The sequence below is a fragment of the Pristiophorus japonicus genome, chromosome X (assembly GCF_044704955.1).
Source record: "Pristiophorus japonicus isolate sPriJap1 chromosome X, sPriJap1.hap1, whole genome shotgun sequence".
NCBI lineage: Eukaryota > Metazoa > Chordata > Chondrichthyes > Pristiophoridae > Pristiophorus > Pristiophorus japonicus.
In genome coordinates, this window is record NC_092010.1 from 32387878 (window position 1) to 32413065 (window position 25188).

Sequence of the window (25188 nt, forward strand, 5' to 3'; positions counted from 1 at the left end):
TATGGAAATGTATACCAAGTTTTAATTCACAGTAAATACAGCCTGTTTTCTCATGGAGCCCTGAAGTGATTTTTAAGCTTTCCCTTGACGCAAGCCTGTATTTGTCCATGCACAAAGTGATTGTTGACGTCTCTAATTTTATTCTTGAAATTTATGTTTGTGTAGTTTTGTAAATGTATATAAACCAGATGCAGTTTAACATATATTGTTCAATTTTAGCCAAATGGATTTGGGTTTTTAATTTACCCTCGATATTTTTGACTTCTGCATTTGACTACTCTTGAGGTGAGCCCCTATATCCCAGAGTGTTTTCACTTGCCAAGATAACTAGGGAAATTCATCATGTGAACAGAGAACCCTCTTCAATTTACTTCAGTTACTAACTTTATCTCGTGCTTGCACATGAGCCTTCTCTTCAGAAGGTGGCACAATAACACTACACTAGTGGGCCAAAAATCACAGTCTTTATGGGCACTTATGATGTGCACATGCACCCGTAGATGCCCCGCAAATGTCGGTTCTTGGCGTGCGATGTGCACGCGCCGAAATCCGGCACTTGCGAACTGTCAATTTCTTTTGACCGTTCCAATGCATCCCCAAGAGAAGAACATTCGCTTGTGGAGAGTTGCCCAACTCTTGCCCAGCGAATGTCCTTCAAACTCTTGTGCCTGGTAAAAGCAGGTATAAGGCCTACTTTTACAAGCATAAGAGTTTTAAAAGATAGAAAAATAAAATGTTATCTACAATTTTTATATTAAAAACCCTCTCCATTTAAGGTAAGTTTATTTTTACCCCTCTTAAAACATAAAAAAAATTCAAAAAATATATTTTTGTCTAAACCATTTAATTTTAAATATTTGAAATGTTTTTCTTATTTATTTAAAATGTTTGAGCTTTTGGGGGTATCCCCATTCATAGTAATGGCGATCACCGTAAAAAACGGAACTCACCAATGCTGTGAATGGGGATACGCCATTTTCATTGGTTGGTCCAGGCCCATGTGATCCCAGAATGCCCATACGCTCCTGGAATACGTGGGCCTCTGCACTGGGCTGCGCATCTAGGCCTCGTAGCACAAGTGCTCGTTCCTCCGGGACCACCAAGTATATTCGTAAATATTTTTGTGGCCGGAGGCATCTGCCCGCGGAAGCAATTTCTGGGTCTTTGACTTGGGTTTTAACTACCAAACAAATTTATGAAAATTAAAAAAAAAAAAAAGCACAAACTAGTATAGAATCATAACATTTTGCAGCACCGGATGCGGCCATTAAGCCATAGCATGAGCATTGCCTCTCATAGAGCTAGCCAGTTAGTTAATGAGTTAGTCTTCTGTGCCTACTGCTGTTCGTCCAGATCAAATTATTTAACTCCGATTGGAGTATGATCTTGCCTTCCAGCAGATTGCGATTTTCCACAGTTGATGTTTATATTTGTTTTGTCTTTGGGTTGATTCTGTAGCAAAAGGCATTTTTACATGGGCAGATTATTCGTCTTGATTCATAACCCCATACCAGTGGACCAGCGGACTGCCTTTAGTCTGGCTTCTGCCGTTTGATCTGTTTGGTTTAGGTGGCCCTACTGGGAGTTGTACTTCTGGCAGCATCACTCTCGGTCATAGGTGCATGCAATCCTTCCCACCATGTCAAGGTGCAGACCCTAGGAACCAAGACAATTTTTGATATAGCCTTGTTGCTGTCAGATCACTTCAGATCTATGCCGCTTGAGTGCTCTGCTGTTTTTTTTCTTCTCTCTTCCTCCTGCCTCAAAACAATTGTCAAGGTTCAGGCTCAGTGCCCTATGTGGATCTGTTAGCAGCTGTATTTGTGGTATTGGATGCATATCTCTTTGTGAGACTACTATAGCTAAACCTTCTCAGGTGGTGGACGTGATCAACATCCTCAAAAATGCCTTGTGCATTGGTGATGTCTATCATCTGAGAAGGTTTAGCTATAGTAGTCTCATGAAGAGATATGCATCCAAAACCATGTAAGATACCCTCCCTCTGCACTGAGTGACTCCTCACCTGCGGTCATTTCATTCTCCATCTCGATTCACCTTGCCTTCTTTCCTCTGATTTCACTGCTCTCCTGTCCTCCTTTAACCTGTCCCTCCATATAAACTCTCCTACTCGTATTCATGGCCACCCACTTGACCATGCCATCTCGTGGCCTCTACTCCCATGTTCTTGATCACAGATAAGGCCATCTCTGGCCACGTTTTTGTATCCATCACCCACAACCCCTACCTCCTTCCAATCCCACTAGCTTCTGTGTCCGCCCCTAGGATAAATGCTTCCTCAAGTCATTTAGACTTGCACTTTTAAATTGCCAACTGTCTTGCCTTTGGCCCTCCATTCGCCATGATACTTTTGCAGCTGTCGATCTGCTCAACAACTCCCTCCTCTTACCCTTGTCCCTGTCCCCAGTAACAACTTTACTCTTTTATTCTGGTGGTTTCCCCTGGTATAGCCTCCATCTTTGCTCCATCAATTCCCAGGGGTGCAAACGTGATCATTTCTGCAGCTCAACACTACATCTGGCTGGGCCACATCAAGCATTCTCTGGTCTTGCTCTCCTCTGCTAAAACTGCCCACTTCTTGAGGATCATCCTGCAGAGCAAAGATGAACCCTGGCTTCTTTTCTCCACTACCAACTGTCTCCTTAAACCTCCGCCTTCACCAACAGGAAGTCTGAGGAGCTCATGAACTTCTTTGTTACTAAGATTGACCCCTTTCATTCAGCTGCCTCAACTTCCCCGCCCTTCCCCTTGCCCAGCAAGCCAAACCTCCCCCCACCCTAGCTCCGAATCTGCGTCTTTCTCTAGTTTTTCTCCTATCTCCCTTCATGCCCTCTCCGAACTTATCTTGTCCACGTCTTGTTGCCTTGAGCCCATTCTCAATAAACTGTGAATCACCCAATTTCCCTTCTTGGTTTCCATGCTAGCTGGCATTGTGAATCGTTTCCTCCCCTTGTGTAGTGTCCCCCTCCCTTTCAAAACTGCCATTATCACCCCCTTCTCAAAAATCCCACCTATGACTCCCCGATACTTCTGTCCTTGCTAGTATTGTTCCATCGCCGTTGTCCCTTTCCTCTCAAGTCCTTGAATGTGTTGTTGCCTCCCAAACCTGTACCATCTTTCCCACAACTCCTTGTTTGAATCTCTAATCGGGTTTCTGCCCCATAAAAAGCCCCAATCAAAGTCACAAATGACATTCTCTCTGAAAGTGACCATGGTGCACTATCCCTCCTTGTCCTTCACAATGTCTCCGTAGCTTTTGAGATGGTCAACTTCACCATCCTCTTTCAAACCTTCACCTCCATTATCTGGTTCAGTGGGACTGCTCTCGCTTGATTCTACTCTTGGTTCTTCTATCTTGTGCATATTCATGAGGTTTCATCTGAGATGTCATCTTTTCAAGGCTGAGGTTCCATAGCTTCTCAAATGGTTCCTCATAGCTCTTCCTTCTGATGCCAGGAACTCTTCATTATTCTCTGCTGTACGGATTGGCCGTTTGTATTGCAGTGACCAGAATTGTATGCAGTACTCTATATAGATGTGGCGTGACCAAAGCAGTGTGCAGATTCAGCATGACCACTGAGGATTGAACTTGACTGATTCGAGAGTATAACCCAGGCCAACATCTTATTAGCTTTATTTTTTGCCACCTCGTACTGTTTAGACATGGTGAGCAGCGAGTCACTTAACATCCCTAAGTCTCTTTGAATTTCTCCTTTTAGCTTGTTCTATCCTACCCATGGAGTATATGTAACTCCTCTTTTCACTTGCACTTATCTTTGTACTGAACTTTATTTGCCATTAGTCACCCCAGGTGCAAACCTGGAAATTTTAAATGGTGGCCACAAACATTTATCTCTCCGCATATGCCACTTCCCTTGAAAGAATGCATCACTTTAGTAAACATAAGTGCCTTCGTGTTCAAGGCAGGCAAAATCAAGGGCATCCATCATTCTAAGCGTTGGCATGTTTTGGAACAAATCTTTGGGTATATGCATTGCAAAGCCACGTTTAACTAAATGAGTGATTGAATGTATTTCATTGTTCTTATGTGGCCAGGAACTGCCAGGCTCTTCTACTTGTCCTGTGGCTATATCTGTATTTACTGGGTTTCTCTTGGTATCTACAAAGCAGCTATGTGGAGTAAAGCAGATGTTATTTGGATCTGACCACTCAAAATAGATGCTTCAGCACTGCTGGGCTCCAAGTAAGTGCTGCAGAATCCCACATCTGTTTCTATGCCAATTTGCCACAATTATCTTCTGCCAGATTTCTTTTCTGTCCTCCCCTAAGCAGTGACTTGTGTTGAGGTTGAACGGGAGCTGAAACCACTTGATTAATACTTTGCCCAAGTGACCATTCTTCATTTGTGAACCTCGTCATGTCCTCGCCTGTCATACTGCGTAGCTATCTGGAGTGGGAATCTTGAGTGATTTTACCCCTTCTCTTCCTATCCCGGGGTGTTGAGGCCAATTGCAGCATCTGTACTGCCAGTGTGGCTAAGATCAGCTAATTTGGACCAGCAACTGAATTGTTGCGTCTTCCTAGCGCACGTCATCAAGGTATCGGGCTATAATTCATTTGTATGTAGAATTCCAACAAATGAGTAAGAAGGCTAAATTGCCTACCTTGGATGCAGTCTTTCTTGTTCTTTGAATCGAATTCAGTTTCTACATACAAAGGTTCCTCCATACCTCCATCTTGGTTCTCAATTTGACCTGGTATACATTTTTAGCTTCCTTTTTTATGTGTCTTAGCTGAAACTTAGATTTCTTATTGTAAACTTCCTGATCAACTTAGTATGTTTGCTGCTGACTTCTTTCAAAAGAAAGGAGAGAATTCCAGAATCAAGCTGTGTGTATATACATTCCTGGAGTTGGTGCAAATCACATGTAGCCCGACTTAAAGGGAAACATTTTCTTTCATTTGGATGATGAATTCATTCAGAGAATGAGAAAAGCTATAATCCCAATAGTTAATAAAGTACATCCCAGTTAATGTTCAACATCTTCAGTAAAGTGCATGAATAAGTAGGTAATGATTTTGTGGAGAATATTTCTGAAATTATGTTGAAATAGTTTATAATGTATTCAGGGTGAATGGTTAGAACAGTTTCATTTTCTATTGCAGCTATGAACGTTGACTCTGCTGAAACTAGTTGTTTAGCAGAAGAAGATGAAGCTGATCCGTCTGCATCTCGTGGCTGTTCAAAACGAGAGGGAGCATCAGAGCCTGTCTTGAAAGAGCAACACAAGGAGCAGCAGTGCAGGTAAGAGGGGAAATGGACAGAAGATGCTTGGGGATCTGGGGGCAATCCTCACTTTTCTGGGAGGGAGAAATCCGCAGCTCCACCTCATTTCATCCAGTAGTGGCTGATTATCAATGGTCAATGCCAATGTTAGTTTACATAGGGGTGTAATAATCATGTTGGATGGAGGGAGAAGGATATTCTGTCGTGGTCTGAACATTGTTCCTTCCCTGTCTTGCCAGATGTCTGCATCTGCTTTCAATTAATTTGTGACCACAGTTCTTGGGGCACAGTGTTTCTTCTATACCTTTACTGTGGTCTGTGTTCTTTAAGTAGTCTTTTGCTACGTTTCTGGTCTCGTGTATCTCTGCTACTTTTGAACCAGCTGTTCGGAGATGCATGAGAGCTGCCTTTAGTGAGTTGCCTCGCTTTTATTTTTTTCCTTCTCTTCCTCCGTGACATCCAAAAAAATAATCATTTTGAGGAAGCTCTTGGCTCTGTTTGTGCCTCACCCTGAAATCTGGATCTTAGCGTGATTCTGAGTCCCACTAGTCTGTCACAGCAAGCTGAAACTCCAATGTCTGTGAATGAAAGACTGTGGGGACACAGTGAGAAAGTACTTTTCTACAGGTTCCCTTCAAAAAGTGAAGAAAATTAAGTTTCATGAAGGCCAAAAGACAAGCTAGGAAAAGAAGGACCCTGAATCTTAAGTAAAGTACAGATAGAAAGATGCAATCAACTGTAGTGGTGAAAGTAATGTGAGGAATGTCATGGTTGAATGATGAGTTCAAGGTGGTAAGTCTGTATTATGTACAGTGGAGGACAGAGTTGGGGCTGGTCTGAATACTATCAAAGTAGTGGTTGAAAATGAGTTCTTTTTAACACTGCGCAAAAAGTTCAGAGTCAAGCCTTTCTAAGTAAATACTTTTAACTCCGATTTGTAATCAACATTATTTTTCATGATGCATATTTTTGTGCTTATTAATGGTTTGATTTCAGTTAGTAATGGCTTTAATTTTATCAATTTAAATAATTATAAAGAAACAATTGAAAAGGTATCTGAATTTGTGGCTAGTCACGAGCTGTCTGTCTCGTGGGCGGCTGTTTTTTTTATAAATCGGATCATGTAAGCAGAAGAAATAATAAAGATGAAGGCTATTAATGTTCAAAATTTGATGAGTTCACTTCATAACTGATTTATTAATGTTTTGAATCTTCCTTTTGTCCAGCTTGGAGCCGAAGCTGTGCGTATTTTGTAACTGTGGAGAGCAGAGTTTACATGGACAAAGAGAGCTAAAACAATTTGATCCATCGGTTGTGTTGGGCGAACTTGGAAATGGAGGGACTAACAGAACTGAGAGGGAAGCCAGTCCAGCGTCGAGGCAGACGAGTGTTTTGGGGGTGGAGGGGCTCTCGGATGAGCTCGCGCGAGTTGGCTTTGAGCAAAGTGCAACAACAGTGGCTCTCTTTGAGTCAACAGGTGAAAAACTATGCTTACTTTATTGTTTATAGAGTCCAATATTTCCCCAAACTGTTCTCAAAACTGGATTTCAGGGGTAACATTTCTGTATTAAATATGTTGTATGCTGAACATTCATATAAAATGGTTTCTAATCCTTCCTTCCTTTCCCCAATAAATTTATGTTGAAAAGATTACAGTTTGGATTCATTAAAACTTTAGTTATTTTAATCCTGTTAAATCTGTTACCTTTTAATGACTTGAATGCTGGAGTCTTTCTGGATAGCACTGCTTCAGTCTGGAGAACTGTATATACCAATGGAGTCCTTGACAGATCATTGTCACCATGTACTACTGCAGATTGAAGTCATTTTAAAAAAAACAAAAAACTTCATGCTGATGTAATACTGAAACCAAGTATGTTTTTGATGAACTGGGTAACGAGCAGAAGAATATGAATTTGATATAAGACAGAGGTGGTGATGGTCTGCAGGACCTCAACTGCTCTATTGTCTTATTCTACAAGTCTGATTACATAGGTCAGACTAAACAGTGCAGTTGAACGAACACTTCAGAGTTACCTTATATAGATTTCATGAAGTATGTTGTGACAAAGCTCTGAATTGTCTTGCCAGCTGAGCCAGGTCCTCTCTTCATCTTGCATCCACAGGTGCACATGTCCATCTGGGTTACCTGATGGTGATCAGGAGCAGAAACCAGGGCTGATTTTATTTTTTCTCTCTTCCTCACCCCCCTCTCTCCTTACCCCCCCCCCCCAAACAAAGACTCGAGTCAAATATCTAGTTTCTCCTTTCATCTTTTTGTTACTCTTGGCTGCTGCCACTTTGGCTGCATTTGGGTAACTTGTTATAGACTAGATCTCAAATCTGAGGCTTTCCTGGTCTCTGGCTCATTACCACACCATTTGGTGCATTTACCCACTTGGCCATCATGGCATTTTCTGGTGTATGATGATTCAACGGAACACCTCTATGCACTTTGTGTCATTGTCAGCTTGGCTTAGTTGGTCATTTACTCTTTCCTGAGTCAGAAGCTAGTTGGTTCAAAGCTCGCTCCAGGACTTGAGCTCATAATCTAGACTAATGCTGTAGCGTACTACTGAGGGAGTGCTGCATTGTCTTTTTGATGAGATGTTCTCTCAAGGCCTTGTCTGCCTGTTCCTGTAGTTCAGGTTACTTTAAGAATCACATGGCACTATTTGAAGATTCTTCCTGATTTTTGGCTAACATTCTTCTCTCAACCAGCACCACCAAAAAAATCATTAACTGGCCAGTCATCTCATTGCTATTTCTAGCATCTTACTGTGCGCAAAATGGCTGCCGCATTTGCTGACATAATTTGCTGCACTTCAAATGAATTGTAATTGAAACGCTTTGAGGTGTTTGAGATTCGGCGCTAAGTGTGCAAGTCTTTTTTTTTTCCTTTTTTATGTGGAGGGAAACTGCTATGAAGCTGCCAAAAATAATGACATTGCAAACATTTAAACCTTATTTATTCTTGTATACAGATGTCTTCCTCTGTGATACTCTTGACTAATGCTGGGAATTATGTTGACTTAGTTGACTTTCTATTATTGAAGTGTAACTAGTGTAATCGTGTAGAATGGGATAGTTTACATTGGGACAAAGCCATGGTAAAAGCACAGAATCTGCAAATTGTGTTGACTTATAAATTTAGCTCTGGAGATGCTACTTGGTGCACTGGTTTTGCACACTGTCTTTTACCTCCAGGACGTGAGCTTCAAGTTAGCCTAGACAAGGTAGAAGTCTTCTCTTTCCATAGAGCCACAGTTGAATGAGTTTCGACCACCTCAAACCAATCCCTCATAGACACGGGTCCACAGGATAAAAGTGTCCATAATTCTGAACCAGATGGCAAAAATGCAATGTCATTCTAGTGGAAGAAGAATTCTTTGAGAGATTTGGGCTTAAGGTACATTGTTGTTGTATCAGGACCGTTGTCCTCCATCTAACCAGTTAATTGCCCAATTGTCTGCTGATAAGAGGTGCAAAAAGTAAACCAAATGTTACCCAGCATTGATGTCCTTGGCTTCAGCATATTTTCCATGCTTTTTTTTTTGTTGAAATTATCAGTGCTCCAAAACTGGCAGTTTTTTTCAAAAAAGCTGTTTTTCGTTTGAGATTAATTTGCTGTACTGAATGGAATTAATATTTTCTGCACTATTCACAGCATAGCCTGTCTATTGTAACCATTTAGCACAATACATTCTGAGCTAGCTTGCACATGATATTTTTCTCTCACCAGTATTTGATATAATAGGATCTTCCAGTTGAGGGGATAAACTTTTTATTTTCCCCAAAATATTATTCAAATGTTAATTAGTAACTGAACAACAAGTAAATGCTTTCAAATCAATGTCATTTTTTTAAAGGATGTTTAGTTAATATAAAACCTAAAGGAAAACAGCAAATTTACACTGTTCCACCAACTGGTTTTGTTTCTGATCCTGAATATCTTTCTCCACAGGGCATTTCTGGGCTCATCATTGGTGTGCAGCCTGGTCAAATGGTGTTGAACAGGATGAGGGGCAAAAACTGGTCAATGTCGACAAAGCTGTAATCTCAGGTATCTCGCAGGTAAGAGGTAAAATTCATAAGTAGTATATAGTCTACCTATTTAAGCTGTCGGAGAGGACTGGTTAACAAAATATTTGTTGTCCTATAAGGTTATTGCTGACTTTTTGAGGGCCACAATCCCAACCGGTAACTTGCTCAAGGACGTGCTCAGGACTGCTAAATGCTACAGCATGGAGTATTGGAGCACAAACCTGTTTCTGCTATTTGCCACAAATTTAATTGTGTGACTGCTGGCCATTGCCTAGCGGAGGCATGGTATTTTCGAGGAGGAGAAACTGCAGTGCCAACTGTTGTATTTTAATGGGGTCCTTCAACTTGCCATGTGGAAACTGGAATAACCCTATCTCTCAAAAGCGTAGCCATGCCTTCTTTTGCTGGAGTGCAAGAGGAATGGTGCTAAATTCCAGTTTTGTTATTAACCCCCAACTTCCCAGGCCATCAAGGGAGATCCACAGGCAATTGGAGCAGTTCTGAGAACCTCTTGCTTCATAAGATACAATAATAATGGGGTCACAAAGGTTCGGCTTGTCCTTCGTACTTCTCTTTAACAAGAATTCATTGTGAGAACAGTTTAGTTTTCTGGACGAACAAGCGATCGAAGCTGGCACATCATCTTGCCTCTTCAATGTGATGGTTCCCAGAGATTGGAGGAGGACTTTTTTTTAATCTTGCTCCCAAAATGTAAGCTGTATGGCATTCACGGAGAACTTTGATATCTGAAATTAAATATTGATTCTTATTGCGCAGGGATAACAGCCAAGAATTGCAGTGGACTGTTGACATGCAATAGCGTATCTGTTGTTTGGTTGTGCACTGTAGTAAACTGGAATGATGGCACATTAAATGTGTAGTTATTTGACTTGGCAGTTAAACTACTCGGGGTGGATTTTTTTTACTCTTGAAATCTGCCACTGTAACTGTACTTTACTCTAATCCTAAACAATACTCTAATCCTAATAGTTAGCCGTTGCTCTGAACATTTGCCTGGTTTCTTTTTTTTGCTAAGTGTTGAACTGAAGGTAAATGTGTAACATTTTAAAAGTAATATTGTTAATATTTTCTTCCACAGAAATGTGAGTATTGTAAACGATTGGGTGCTACCATCCGGTGCCAGATGGAGGCATGTTTAAGATCGTACCACTTTCCCTGTGCAGCAGCATCTGGATCCTTTCAGTCATTGAAAACCTTGACCCTTCTGTGTCCAGAACATACTGATAAAGCAGTGCAGATAGGTACTAATGCATGCTTTTAAATAAATTTCAGGGCTAAAGTTGTCATTTCCCACTGCAAATACTTAAATCTGGTGCAAGGAAAAGCTGAAGTTATGTATGTGAATGTGACTTTTTTTTTAATTTAAAGTAGGAATCATTAGCTCTTCAATGTCTGTGGGTAAATGCTGTGTCTGATGTGGTACTAAGCGATACAGAAGTTCCCAGGTTTGATCCCTGGCGCTAATTTGCCTGATCACGGAGAATATAGTGGCAGGGGCCTGCAACAATTGGTCTAAGCAATCCTGGGTTAGGTTTAGCTGGGTGGTATCTTCTCTCCCCTCCCCAACGCTTCCTCGACATGACTGTTTGGGCATATCTGACAGCAGTTATAGCACCGTACCTCAGCTTTAGCTGGAGTCATTTTTGAAGAGGGGAGAGAAGGAAGGAGATGTATTAAAAAAATAAAACCATTTGAGTGAATCATTTGTTCCATCACCAGTTGCGGAAATCTAAATCTACAACATCAAAATGGTTTTGTGTTCTCGACCACATCTAATACTAGTCTGTCTCTTGTGGCTTTGCACACTGGTGGTCAAGATCAAATTGAAGAGGGTGGGGGGATAATTGAACTAATGTGAGGGGCATGGAGGAGGAGGAGGTAAATCAGAGGACGAAGAATGATGTCGCAAGGAGGAGAGGCAGGAAGTGGCATGGGGAGGTGAGGAGGGAGAAGAAAGTGGGAAAGGAAGGGTGGAGAAGAACTAAGATAGACAAGGGGGCCAGAAGGAGGCAGTGAGAGGGGCCTGAGATGGGGGAGGTGGACAGAAGAACATGTAGGGGGGGAGGATTAGGTGGTAGCCATGGGTCAGCAAGTCATCTTTGGGGTGGGGTAAGCGAAAGGGGGTGGGGTGGGGGGGGGGGGGGTGGGTGGTGGCATTGAAAGACTGAGTGACGCAGGGAGAGCTTAAATTTGATGGCATTGGACACGTCTTAATTTCTTGCACTGTTGCCCAGCAGGACTTATACTGAATTACATAGAATATACAACACAGAAACAGGCCATTTGCTGGTGTTTATGATCCACTCAAGCCTCCTCCCATATTTCCTCATCTAACTCAATATCAGCATAACCCTCTATTCCCTTCTCCCTGATATGCTTATCTAGCTTCCCCTTAAATGCATCATGTGAATGAATGTGTGAGAGGTACTTACGAGGGTATGATGGGGTTTCATAGGCAGCATAGTACTTGCTAAAAGAGGACTGTGAGATGCATGGAAAATTGTGGTGTGCGCTTGCATCTTGATGCTGGTTCACTGACGGGACAATTATGGAGTGAGCCTGGCAACGATTCTGTCAGCAGGGAGGTTTGGCCACTGGAATTCCATTGATGGCAGCAGTGCAGATATCGAGGGCGAAGTGATAATGAAACCAAGGTGGGAGATGTGTGGGAGAGGCCGGTGGTGGGCGAGTGCTGGTCAGTGGATTACATATCTGCCTGGGAAATTCTCTCTCTGCAAGGGGTGGGGATTGCTAATTAATGCCCCATTTTTTCCATTTTGCCAAGCTATATTACATTGCCAGCACCTCTTATGGAATTCTGAGACTAATTAATTGTATTTAATATATTATAGATATAGCCCTAGTATGGATTACTGTTTGTTACAATAATACACTAATTATATCTTTTGTGTGGTGAAAGTTGCACCAATGATAAAAGCACACCTCAAATTCCAATTTGTGAGCCAATCCAAATAGAACACACTTGCAGTAGACTCATAATGACCAATTGAATGAAACAATTACATAAAATCAAAGGATGGTGTTGGTGTTTAGCCGTAACTGTTTTCTGACTAGATGATGCTAATGGTTGTAACTGCAAATAGGTCATTTTGTTTTCGGCTAGCAAAACTAATCTGAAGCCAAGCCGATGATTGCGATTGTTGTACAAAAAATGAATACCTGGATACTTTAGTTGAGCCTCATTTGGGAAAATATTGTTAATGACTGGATTAATGACGAATGAAACTCCCAATTTTCTAACACTAAGTTCCAGCTCTGCACTGTGACCCAGGTTAGGGCCTGTGATTGACTTATTTAGGATATTTTCTCCCGTAGCAACCAGAAAAACCTCCCTGTAGAGTAATACAGGACTAGCTTGGTTTACATATTAAAAAGATCGCTAACTCAAATGTGTTAGAACATGATTAATCTGTGCAGGTTTCCAATCTCTCTAGTTTGGCATTGGTTAGTAACCTGCAGTAAATTGTTAGAACCCGAGTTTTAATATATTCCCCTTTCTGCTTCCATTTTAGCAAAGGATGAGGCAAATTGTGGTGTGTGTGACGCTCCAGGGGACCTCCTGGACCTTCTCTTCTGTACCAGCTGTGGACTGCACTATCACGGTGCATGCTTGGAAATTGTAGTGACACCAGTTAAACGTGCTGGTTGGCAGTGCCCGGAGTGCAAAGTATGCCAGACTTGCAGGTTTGTAGCTGTTTCAGGTAGACACATGAGCGATGCAACATTGTCAAGGGGAGAGTGACTCGAGATAAAATGTGTGTAACCTATTTAGTTATTCGAATATTAATTGTTTTAGAGAAAAATGTAAATATGAGGGCGGGTAATCCGTATTCTCTCTTTCAAAACATTTTATTGTGCTATCTTTTTGTGCTATAATTTGTGTAATTTTACTGTATGCAATACATAAAATACAGCTAATTTTCTGTTGTATTGGGCTGCTATTTTCATGTCCTAATGTACTCATTAAGTAATCCAATATATCATGGAAAATTGGTGTGCTCTTTCCTTTGTATAAATTACTAATAACGTACGTCTACGAAACATTTCAGAACAACAGTAATGTTTTAGATTCATGTCGATTAGGTTGTAACATCTCCTATTGAATCCCCATGCAGGCAGCCTGGTGCGGACACAATGATGCTTGTGTGTGATGCGTGTGACAAGGGCTATCACACATTTTGTTTGAAGCCAGCAATGGAGTCACTGCCTACTGATAGCTGGAAATGCAAGGTGTGTGTGTTCTACAGCTGTCTTTCAGCAGCAACTATAGGTGATAGTACAGTGGTTTACATGATGACTTGCGTCTGATGTTCATAGTGCATAAGGGACGGGTTCTTGAGCAGTATGTGACGGAACCAACCAGGGAGCAGGCTATCTTGGATCTGGTCCTGTGTAACGAGACAGGATTAATAAACAATCTCCTAGTAAGGGATCCCCTCGGAATGAGTGACCATAGCATGGTTGAATTTCAAATTCAGATGGAGGGTGAGAAAGTTGGATCTCAAACCAGCGTACTAAGCTTAAATAAAGGAGACTATGAAGGTATGAGGGCAGAGTTGGGTAAAGTGGACTGGGAAAATAGATTAAAGTGTAGGACAGTTGATGAACAGTGGTGTACATTTAAGGAGATATTTCACAACTCTCAAGAAAAATATATTCCAGTGAGGAGGAAAGGGTGTAAGAGAAAAGATAGCCATCCGTGGCTAACTAAAGAAATAAAGGATGGTATCCAATTAAAAACAAGGGCATACAAAGTGGCCAAAACTAGTGGGAGGACAGAAGACTGAGAAACTTTTAAAAGCCAACAAAGAGCGACTAAAAAAAATGATTAAGAAAGGGAAGATAGATTATGAAAGTAAATTGCACGAAATATAAAAACAGATAGCAAGAGTTTCTATAGGTATATAAAAAGGAAAAGAGTGGCTAAAGTAAACGTTGGTCCCTTAGAGGACGAGACCGGGGAATTAGTAATGGGAAACATGGAGATGGCAGAAACTGAACAAATATTTTGTATCGGTCTTTACAGTAGAGGACACTAACAATATTCCAACAGTGGATAGTCAAGGGGAGGAACTTAACACAATCGCAATCACTGAGGAGGTGGTACTCAGTAAGATAATGGGACTAAAGGCAGATAAATCCCCTGGACCTGATGGCTTGCATCCTCGGGTCTTAAGAAAAGTAGCGGCAGGGATAGTGGATGCATTGGCTGTAATTTACCAAAATTCCCTGGATTCTGGGGAGGTCCCAGCAGATTGGAAAACTGCAAATGTAATGCCCCTATTTAAAAAAGGAGGCAGACAAAAAGCAGGAAACTATAGACTAGTTAGCTTAACATCTGTGGTTGGGAAAATGTTGGAGTCCATTATTAAAGAAGCAGTAGCAGGACATTTGGAAAAGCATAATTCAGTCAGGCAGAGTCGGCATGGATTTATGAAGGGGAAGTCATGTTTGACAAATTTGCTGTAATTCTTTGAGGATGTAACGAACCAGGGTGTATAAAGGGGAACCAGTGGATGTGGTGTATTTGGACTTCCAGAAGGCATTTGACAAGTTGCTATATACATAAAAGGTTACTGCACAAGATAAAAGTTCACGGGGTTGGGGGTAATATATTAGCACGGATAGAGGATTGGCTAACGAACAGAAAACAGAGTCGGGATAAATGGTTCATTCTCTGGTTGGCAATCAGTAACTAGTGGGGTGCCGCAGGGATCAGTGCTGGAACCCCAACTATTTACAATCTATATTAATGACTTGGATGAAGGGACTGAGTGTACCGTAGCCAAGTTTGCTGACGATACAAAGATGGGAGGGAAAGCAATGTGTGAGGAAGGCACAAAAAAACCTGCAAAAGGACATAGACAGGCTAAGTGAGTGGGCAAAAATTTGGCAGATGGAGTATAATTTTGGAAAGTGTGAGGTCATACACTTTGGCAGAAAAAAATTGAAGAGCAAGTTATTTAAATGGAGAAAAATTGCAAAGTGCTGCAGTACAGTGGGACATGGGGGTCCTGATGCATGAAACACAAAAGGTTAGTATGCAGGTACAGCATGTGATCAGGAATCTTGGCCTTTATTGTAAAGGGGATGGAGTATAAAAGCAGGGAAGTCTTGCTACAGTTTTACAAGGTATTGGTGAGGCCACATCTGGAATACTGCGTGCAGTTTTGGTTTCCATATTTACAAAAGGATATACTTGCTTTGGAGACAGTTCAGAGAAGGTTCACTAGGTTGATTCCGGAGATGAGGAGGTTGACTTATGAGGAAAGGTTGAGTAGGTTGGGCCTCTACTCATTGGAGTTCAGAAGAATGAGAGGTGATCTTATCGGAACGTATAAGATTATGAGGGGGCTTGACCAGGTGGATGCAGAGAGGATGTTTCCACTGATGGGGGAGACTAGAACGAGAGGGCATGATTTTAGAATAAGCGGCTGCCCATTTAAAACTGAGAGGAGGAATTTCTTCTCTGAGGGTTGTAAATCTGTGGAATTCGCTGCCTCAGAGAGCTGTGGAAGCTGGGACATTGAATATATGTAAGACAGAAATAGACAGTTTCTTAACCGATAAGGGGTTATGGGGAGCGGGCAGGGAAGTGGAGCTGAGTCCATGATCGGATCAGCCATGATCGTATTAAATGGCAGAGCAGGCTCGAGGGGCTGTATGGCCAACTCCTGCTCCTATTTCTTATGTTTTTATGTGTTTGGAACACCAGCTTCAGTGTGAATGATACTTAAAGCCACATGTGCAAACATTTTCTGTGTACAATGAATCCCGCCGTAACGGTTGAGAGATTGTAAACTTTTCTGTTGTAAGCTCGCTTGCTTTTGATAATTGGGAAGTCTGGGATGTGCTTCATTACTTTCTCTGTTGATGATTGAAATTGTGCTGGTGAAGTTATGAAAGATGAATTTCTTAAAACAGTTAAGATTTTTCTACCTTTTAGCTTCATTTGTTTGAGCAATTCTTATGCCCTTTTATCAAAAAAAAATTCTATTGCCATTTATGCAGTCTGCGTGCAGAAATGTATTGTCCATAATTTGCTGGGAGGGGTAGAGAGAGAGAGACACAGACAGACAGAGACAATGAGTGATACCAACAGTTTGGTACTATAACGGGGGCCATGTGTCACAATTTTTTCCTTCATCTTGCTTTTATAAAGCATTGCTCTCATCTGACAGCTCAAGGTGACCAGTGTTTCAATGCTGCTGATCGACAAGCTAGCCTCACCATTGTCGTAGAACATTGACATTTTTTCTGTATTACCATTGCATAATTCATTTATATGCAGGGATTGAATGAGCGAAAAATTCCATTACCTGCTGCAGGTGTAGTTTTCCTTGTTTTGACTGTAGCTCAACATTTTTATGTAAAAAAAAAAAAATATTCTCTTCCTCCTTGTCCGCCCTTCCAGTCCATTTGTTCTTTTATCTGTCCTAGTGCATATTAGTTTATTTCTATGTGCACCATCTAAGTTTTGCAGCCACCTCCTGTCAAAATGACTGACTAAATGTGAGGATTAAAAACTTTTCCTTATTTGTTAAAAGCCTTCTGAAATGGTGACGGGAGAAAAAGACCTGTGTTTGGATAATAGCCCATTTATTTGGAGGTCTTTTGGTCAAGGAATGGTGTATAGTGTGGGGGGACCTAAAGAGGGAAAGGTAAGATGATTCTTTTGAAACTTCCCTTTTAGGAATCTACTCCTCTGCATTCTAAGATAAGAATGTGTGCACAGTGACTTGCTGACATCCTGTACATGGTGTGGGGCGGGGGTGGGTGCAAGTTCAGGTTGATATGATTTGTGTTTTCCTTTTCCGTCTGAAGATTGTGAGGGGGCGCAATCATGCAACAGCTGAAAGTCCCATGCTGGGCTTAGTTTTCAGTGCAACCTGTGGAAATGTTCCACCATTTTCTCAAAGTTTTCTCGTATTTAGGAAACTGCACTGGCAGCTATTGAGCCAAGTGGATAAAAGACTGGATTTGATGTATGAGGTGCTTTGCAAGGTAGTCTCACTTGCAATTTCTTTCTCCAGAACTGTCGAGTGTGCAGTGATTGTGGTTCAAGGTCTGCAGGGAAGCATCCAAATGCGCAGTGGCATCAGAACTATTCAGTGTGTGAGAAATGCTACTGGCAAAGAAACAGGGACAGTGCCGTGTGCACAATATGTGGTAAAACAAATGGACAAACAGATGACACGTTAAACTGCCATATCTGCCAAAGGTAAGTACCATTGCCATCAGTGATTATTAGTCAGATCTGGAAAAGGTGTTCTGTTAGCAGCAGCCATCATGGTCAACTTCCATAGTAACTCGCACCATAGTGTGTATGTGGAAATTCATTTGTTTTCTAATATAATTTCTATCAAATGATTTAGGTTTTTTCCCCCACCTTCTGTTGATTTGTTCGTAATGTGCATGGAACCTAAGCCAATGTGGGTAAACTTTAACACTCTTCAACCAAGAACATAGACAGTGAAATTTTGCATCGAATTACATTTAATTTACAGCACAGAAACCGGCCATTTGGCCCAACTGGTCTACGACAGTGGTTATGCTCTACACTAGCCTCCTTCCACTCTACTTCATCTAACGTGATCAAGTCAACTTTTATACTCTCTCATCTCTCTTGCTCTCACCATCTCTCTTGCTCTCGTTCTCTATCTCTTCCAATCAGTTTTAGGATCGACACTTCCCTGTTCTAAGTTTTTTTTTCCTTAGTTTTCTTCACTGCACAGTTGAATAGGCAACCGGCAACCTGCTCCCTCATCCCTGCCAATACAGCTCTTAAGCTAGCTCCTAGATAGTGAGATCGGTCTTGGGTGACTCTTCCTCTGATTGATGCTTCCCCCACTCCCTCTCCCAGTAGGGAAGAGCCTGATGTTTTCATTCTTGCTTTATGCTACCAAGAATCCCAAGTGTTGGATGAAACTCTGATTAGGACTGAATTGTAATTTTAGTATTTCCAGTATTTCATGTACTTGTCTAATTCGTCTCACCAATTTAAAGTTCTATATTGGAAACAGTCACTTTTCATTGGTCGGTTGTATTCCTTATTCCTTATTCTCAGGTGGATTCATGCAGACTGTGGCCCTCCATCTCTCCATTTATCAGGGCAACAGTACATGTGTACTATGTGTAAAAACCCACCTCAAAACACAGGCCTTTCGGCTCCTGAGCATGTTGATGAGAGGCGATTGAAACTTGGGTCAGTGGAATCAGGTATGGGTTAATAGATTTATTTGTTTGTTTTTGAAGTGTTTGGCACTGACATGGAAGTAGTGAAAATGTTTTTGCAATATTAGTCACAAAGTATTGTATGTACATTTAATTTTATCATTTAGATCTTGTTACACTACAGATGTCTGACGTAGTTGGAATAACATGATTTTAGCTTTCGCTAATAATTAGCACCATAACCCGAAGGAGCTAGTACTTTTGACATTTAATACATTACCATGTTCTCCTCTGAATGCACATTTAATTTGATGTAGTCATAAAACAAAATTTTTAGTCCTGCATCATAATCACTTGGATGACATTTGGTCCTGTGACATTTAGCAATAGTATGTTATTGTCTGAATGCAGATTTCATCAATACTTGTGATGTGTGTTCACTTGAATAAGGTCATTTCATTGCTAAAATGTGGTTGGCACACTGTTTCTTAATTTAATTTTTAAAATTTGAATCAGCTAATGTCCTCCTGAGTCATGATTTTGAGTTATACTTTTGTGTCATTATTTAGAATATAAACACTTAAAATGGTAATTTAATATGAAAACAGTTACTGTCACGATGTGGGCCACCTGCCACGAGGTGCCACTCTGGCACAGTACGAGTTACCTAGCTGCCATTTTGTCCTGCTTGCAGTTACTGTTCCTGATTATTCTGCCTGCTGTGCATTGCCTACTCCCCTCTTGCAGCTTGTTTCAGCGTCAAAGTTTTCAAAAATAACTCTCAGTTGTCCATTCATGACTTCTCTGCTTCCCACTTGGCCTGCTGTTACTTCTGGCTCCAAAATAGAAGGTTTAGGCAGCAAAATAAAGCTTTGTGATTCCTTTGTGGAAGTTATTGTGCACTGTTATCTCGTTATTTATCATGGCCATTTGAAATTTAGTATTCCATGACACAAAATGAATGGCTTCAATAGATACCGAAGTACTTGGAGGGCTCAGTTTATTTTTTGTGAAGGAAGAATTCCTTCATCCTTGGTCTACACATGCACACGCACACAAAAGCCATTTTGAACTATATGAGGCACACAACCGAGGCCACAAGATCAGCATGCCTGCTCCAGTGGTATTGCTGAGATCAGGGAATCAGTGATGTGGGGCTCAAACTTGCATCTGTCATTGCTTATGACACTGCAAATTCATGCTTTAAAGAGCTTGCACCATTGTTACAATTGTGACTAAAGTTAAATACAATCAATTGCTCCTGAAGACTCTTGGGATATTTAAAATCGCGCAACCTGAAAAATGTTATTTCCTGTCATGCAGAGAAAATAAAAGAACAAACTGAATGGGCTGAACGGCAGAGAAAGGACTTGGAACCAGAACAACAATTGATGACTGAATGTGTTGCTGGAGACTTGTTTCACAAACAGGAGGGTGAGAAATTTGCTTTTAAACTAGGACTGTATCAGTCTTGAGAGATGTTTTGGAAGCAATAATATATGAATTTTCTAATAGTGGAAACTCATTTGTACAGGTGAATTATTTCCCTTATAATCAAATAGATTATAAAGTTGTTGATTAAAATATAAATTCTACCTTTGTTAACTGCTGCAATCCTTATGGTGATTGCACTTTCATGGTGCTAGGTGTGGAATTCCAAAATATTGACCTAGTGACAGTGAAAGAACAAAGATGGTACGTGACTTGGAGGGGCTCTAGCTTGGCTGTGAAAAACCTGCTGATATTCACCGTTCAGACCAGCTGGGTGAAATGCTGGAGGGTGACCAATGCCAGGGAAACCCAGCAGGAGTTAACTCTTTCAGATGGGTGGGTGAGAAGGAAGAGGAGAGAGAAGGAAGAATTTGGTTGGAGGAAAAATTAGCACAATATCTAGTTCCATTGTTTTCAGTATCCATGTTTCTAAATTTATCTGAAAGTATTAGCTGAATGTAATTTTTCTGCTCCCAAGAAGAGCTAGTGCTTCCTGGATGACTAAAGAAATTGAGGTTGAAATGAAGTGGCAAAAGGAGGCTTATAATAAGTTCATAATACAGTAGAGAATCAAGCAGAATACAGAGTGCAGAGGAGAACTGAAAGAAAATAAGAGGGGAAAAGAGAATGTATGAGAAAAGAGTAGATAATAATATAAATGAAATACTAAAGAAGTATATAAGTAATAAAAGGATAGTTGAAGGATAGGGCCAATTAGGAGCCAAAAAGGAAATCTTGTGGAGACACAGGGCATGGCTGAGGTAATAAATGTGCACTTTCCTTCTGTCTTCACGAAAGAGAAAGCTGCCAATGTCATAGTAAAGGAGGAGGAGGAGGTTTGGATTGGATAAAAATAGTTGAAGAGGAGGCACTTAAAATGTAGGCAGCATTCAAAGTAGTAAAGTCACCCGGTCTGGATGGGTTGCATCCGAGATTGCTGAAGGAAGTAAGGGTGGAATTAAAAACTGAAAACTTGTATGTAAACATTTCTTAATGGACCCTCCAATGTTGAAAATGTCCACAGTTGCATGTTACATATTACATTTCCATGCAACACCAGTATCACTAATAGCATTTCCAGTGTTTATGTTGTGCCTTGCCTGTAATGGCTCCATCACCAAGTGGTGCTGTGGACTCTGTCAATCCCTTGCCACAGCTCCATCTCTGCCATTGTGTGCGGCTATAGGTATATTTTGCAGTTTTGGCCCCTCCCTGTCTCCAATTTGGCAGTCTGGAGTCCCATTCCTCCCTTTCTAGTAAATCTGGTCCGTTGGCATGTCCTACTGGCTACCCAGACCAACACTTCAGCACTGGTATCTCAGTGCCTGTCTCTTTTCCCATATAGCCTCTGGGCCACTGATTCCACCGAACCTGCTCCCCTGACGACCTGTTCAGCAATGCAGTGCAATAGGAGATCCACTAGTTGTCTCAAACTGCTTCTCACAATGAATTACTCTTTTTTTTGGAGTTACTGTTACGTTGGTGAATATAACAGCTATTCTGCACTAGCAATGCTCTATAAAAAGAAATGAGAGGAATGGTGGTGGTGATTGAGCGCAAAATGTTGACCAGGACATCATGAGAGTACCTTATTGTTCTTTAAATAGTGCCATGAGATCTTTAACATTCACTTGAAGGGCCGAAGGGATCTCCATTCAAAATTTTAACCAAAGCGCAGCATCTCTGATAGTGCAGCATTCCCTTAATATTGCATTGGAGTGTCGGCTTTGGCTGAGAACTCGAGTCCCGGTGTGGGGCATAAACCCACAATCTTCTGCCACCAAAGCTAACATGGGTTGAGGTAAGCAGTGCAATTTAAAAAAAAAAACAATGCGAGCTAGTCAAGAATTGGTCACAATTCACAACTACCTTCACTGATGTGCCAAGGAGTATTACAAGTGAAGCCTTTAAATATTGTGAAATGCTCTTCACACTCTGCCACCTCACGCACTTGTAATTTAACCCCTGAGGGCAGTCATTTCTACATCAAACTGAAAAATCTAACTATATTACAATATGTTCTCCCACTCCGATGATTTCAGTAACTGTTTTGTCTCCTTTATTCCTCAAACTCAATTTGTGACATTTGTCACAAGAATTTTGCCAATGATAATTTTCATAAATATTCTGTGGAAGAAATAAAGTATGAACAAAATTAGTGTTACAGGTAGGTGATAGAGAGCTACTACTGGGGTGGTAATTTTTGTTTTGTTTTAATAGATTCCATTGATACCAGCAGTAACATGGAAACACAAAATCAAAAGCAGCAAATATCAGAAGTTAGCACCATGGAGCAGGTAGAATCTCAATCTCCTGATTCTTCTGAGGAAGATGGAGTTGAAGACTCAACTGCAGTGAAACAATTTGAACATGAGCAGCCTGAGAAGGGATTCCATTCTTCACATAACACAGAGGTTCATAAGACTTCTGAAACTGAGGCAAGTGCCCCACACTCGGAGAGCATTAAAAGTTCAGTGGAGTCTTTCTCTGCAGAAAAAGAATTACCGAGTTTGGATACTACAGACCAACTGGAAGGTTTTATACAGGAGAAGGAAATGAAAATGGAGAGCTCAGTTTCTGTGTTAGACCAGACAGAGAGTAGTGTTCCTGCAGAGACTGGTGTTAGTCCCACCAGTTCCATTCCAGGGAAGACAAAAGCCAATCGTCTTGTCACAGACCCTGAGCTGATGGACTCTGCCAGTAATTCTGCTGAAGCACAGTCTGACTCTGCCTCCTCTGTTGTGATAAAGCAGGAGACTGACAAAATCCACACAGACAAAACCGAACTCTCTGATATTCCTGCTGATTCTACTTGTGGCTTCATGGAGAGAGGTGAAGTTTCTGACATGGTCTCGGATGGGATGGAAACTACGGATAATCCTATTAAGATGGAGATTAATGAAATTGTGACCCCTATGGAGGTTGTACCTGCAGTAAATAAGCTAAAGATTGAGCAAGATACTCAAATGGAGGTGCAGGATATTGTGGTGAGCACAGACCCTGTCTGTAGCATGTTCATTAAATCTGAGATTGTGGAGGAAATGTCAAATCAGAGTCAAACTGATTCAAACAGCACCTGCTTAGAACCAGATTTTTCAGTTACTTTAGACCGTGATGCAGCCCTGGCTTCCATGGATGTTTGTATGACAGCAGCAGATGATATTTCTCCGAGGGTGGAAGAAGAGGCTGAAAAGTCAAATTCCGACCTGCGGCTAACAGAAACCGAAGATTCCCTGTCTGCTGATCCTGGTATGATGAAGGGTGAATCTGGCAAGCCTGCTATAATGAAGAGACGATTCTCTCCAGGTCGGCCTCGAGTCAAACAGGTGAGGGAGGAAAAAAATGTTTTAGGTGGTGGTGGTTCAAATGGGAGCAAGGTGGTCCACTTGGTGAAACAATTGTGGAAGAGTGTGATTCAAGTTGTGTGCAGGAGGGAGGGCACGCGCACGCACTTTTTTCCCCTCCCCTCCATAGCTCGGGGTCATTGAAGCCAATTGTAGATCGGCTAACCACACAGGCTGGGAATCAAACAAGTGGGTGCACAAACTATGACGTTTACAGTACAGAAGGAAAGCCATTCAGCTTGTTGTCTCTTTACTAGAGCAATCCAGAACTAAATCCCACTGCCCTGCTATCGCCTTCTGTTTCAAATAATTATTACATTTTCCTTTAAGTTATCTAATTGTCTCTGGCTCAATCACTTTCAGTGACAATTCTAAATTGCCTTCTCATCACTGAACCAGGGGAAATTGTCTTTCCTGTGCATGCCATCAAAACTCATCATTTAAAAACCTCGAGGCTAAATGTCTTGGCCTTTTCTGCTGTCGTGTAAATAGCACTAGTATCTCAAGTCTCTCCTTGTACTTATAGTTTCCCATCCATGGCATTATCTAGCTGTATGCTATCTCTGGCTTTAATGTCCTTTCTATAATGGACTGCTCAAGCTTGTGCACACTACTTGCTAGCTGGCCTAACCAATGTTTGGTATAATTCTTTGTGTATTACCTCATGTTAAATGACATCTAACACCTGCCACCATTCTGTTAACCTGTCTGTCATCCTGAAGTGTTTTGCAGTCCTCCTCTCTGTTTAATCATCCTCCGAATTTTCTGTTGCCAGCAACTTTTGTGTCGGTGCATCCCTTGCTCTTTCCCCGAACCAGTGTCTTTCTCTAGTGTCTCTTTTATCTCTCCTCATGCCGTGTCCAAACTTATCTTGTTCAAGAAACCCACCTCCTGTGCCCTTGATCCCATCTCCATGAAACTGCTGGGCAGCCAACTCTCCTTTCTGCCCCCTCTTGCTCGATGACTGTATGTAAATGGTTCTCTCTCCTCGGGTGCTGTCTCTCTCCTTTTCAAAATGACTGGTCATCAACCCCTCCTCAAAAAACCCACCCTCAACCCTTCTGTCCTTTAAAAACTACTGCTCCATCTCCAACCTCCTTTTCTTCTGCATGAACATGTTGCCTCACAAATCCGTACTCAACTTTCCTCCAGCTCCAGGTTTGAATCTCTCCCAATCCGCTTTCTACCTCTGCCACAACACCAAAATGGGCCTAATCAAAGTTCGAAGTAACGTTCCCCGTGACTGGTGCGTTACAGAAAGAAAAACTTGCATTTACATAGTGCCTTTCACGACCTCAGAACATAGAAACAGGAGTAGGCCATTCGGCCCTTCAAGCCTGCACCACCATTCAATAAGATCATGGTTGATCATGCAACTTCAGTACCCCATTCCTGCTTTCTCTCCATGCCCCTTGATCCCTTTAGCCGTAAGGGCCACATCTAACTGCCTTTTGAATATATCTAACGAACTGGCGTCAACAACTTTCTGTGGTAGAGGATTCCACAGGTTCACAATTCTGAGTGAAGAAGTTTCTCCTCATCTTGGTCCTAAATGACTTACCCCTTATCCTTAGACTGTGACCCCTGGTTCTGGACTTCCCCAATACCGGGAACATTCTTCCTGCATCTAACCTGTCCAATCCCGTCAGAATTTTATAGGTTTCTATGAGATCCCCTCATTCTTTTAAATTCCAGTGAATATAAGCCTAGTCAATCCAGTCTTTCTTCATATGTCAGTCCTGCCATCCCAGGAATCAGTCTGGTGAACCTTTGCTGCACTCCCTCAATAGCAAGAATGTCCTTCCTCAGATTAGGAGACCAAAACAG

At 41.5% G+C, this 25188-nt stretch overlaps 1 protein-coding gene across 10 annotated transcripts in view; it reads left to right on the forward strand.

The window, feature by feature from the left end:
- The window catches only part of kmt2d (lysine (K)-specific methyltransferase 2D), a 215210-nt gene that overhangs the window by 53838 nt on the left and 136184 nt on the right, over nucleotides 1-25188 (forward strand). For all 10 annotated transcript variants that reach the window (XM_070869514.1, XM_070869513.1, XM_070869512.1 and 7 more), the window contains exons 3-12: nucleotides 5146-5284; nucleotides 6493-6743; nucleotides 9231-9340; nucleotides 10410-10572; nucleotides 12865-13036; nucleotides 13468-13582; nucleotides 17386-17573; nucleotides 18420-18571; nucleotides 19850-19960; nucleotides 22238-23343. In XM_070869514.1, coding sequence (XP_070725615.1) covers nucleotides 5146-5284; nucleotides 6493-6743; nucleotides 9231-9340; nucleotides 10410-10572; nucleotides 12865-13036; nucleotides 13468-13582; nucleotides 17386-17573; nucleotides 18420-18571; nucleotides 19850-19960; nucleotides 22238-23343 — 2507 coding nt within the window. The remainder of the gene's footprint in view (nucleotides 1-5145; nucleotides 5285-6492; nucleotides 6744-9230; nucleotides 9341-10409; nucleotides 10573-12864; nucleotides 13037-13467; nucleotides 13583-17385; nucleotides 17574-18419; nucleotides 18572-19849; nucleotides 19961-22237; nucleotides 23344-25188) is intronic.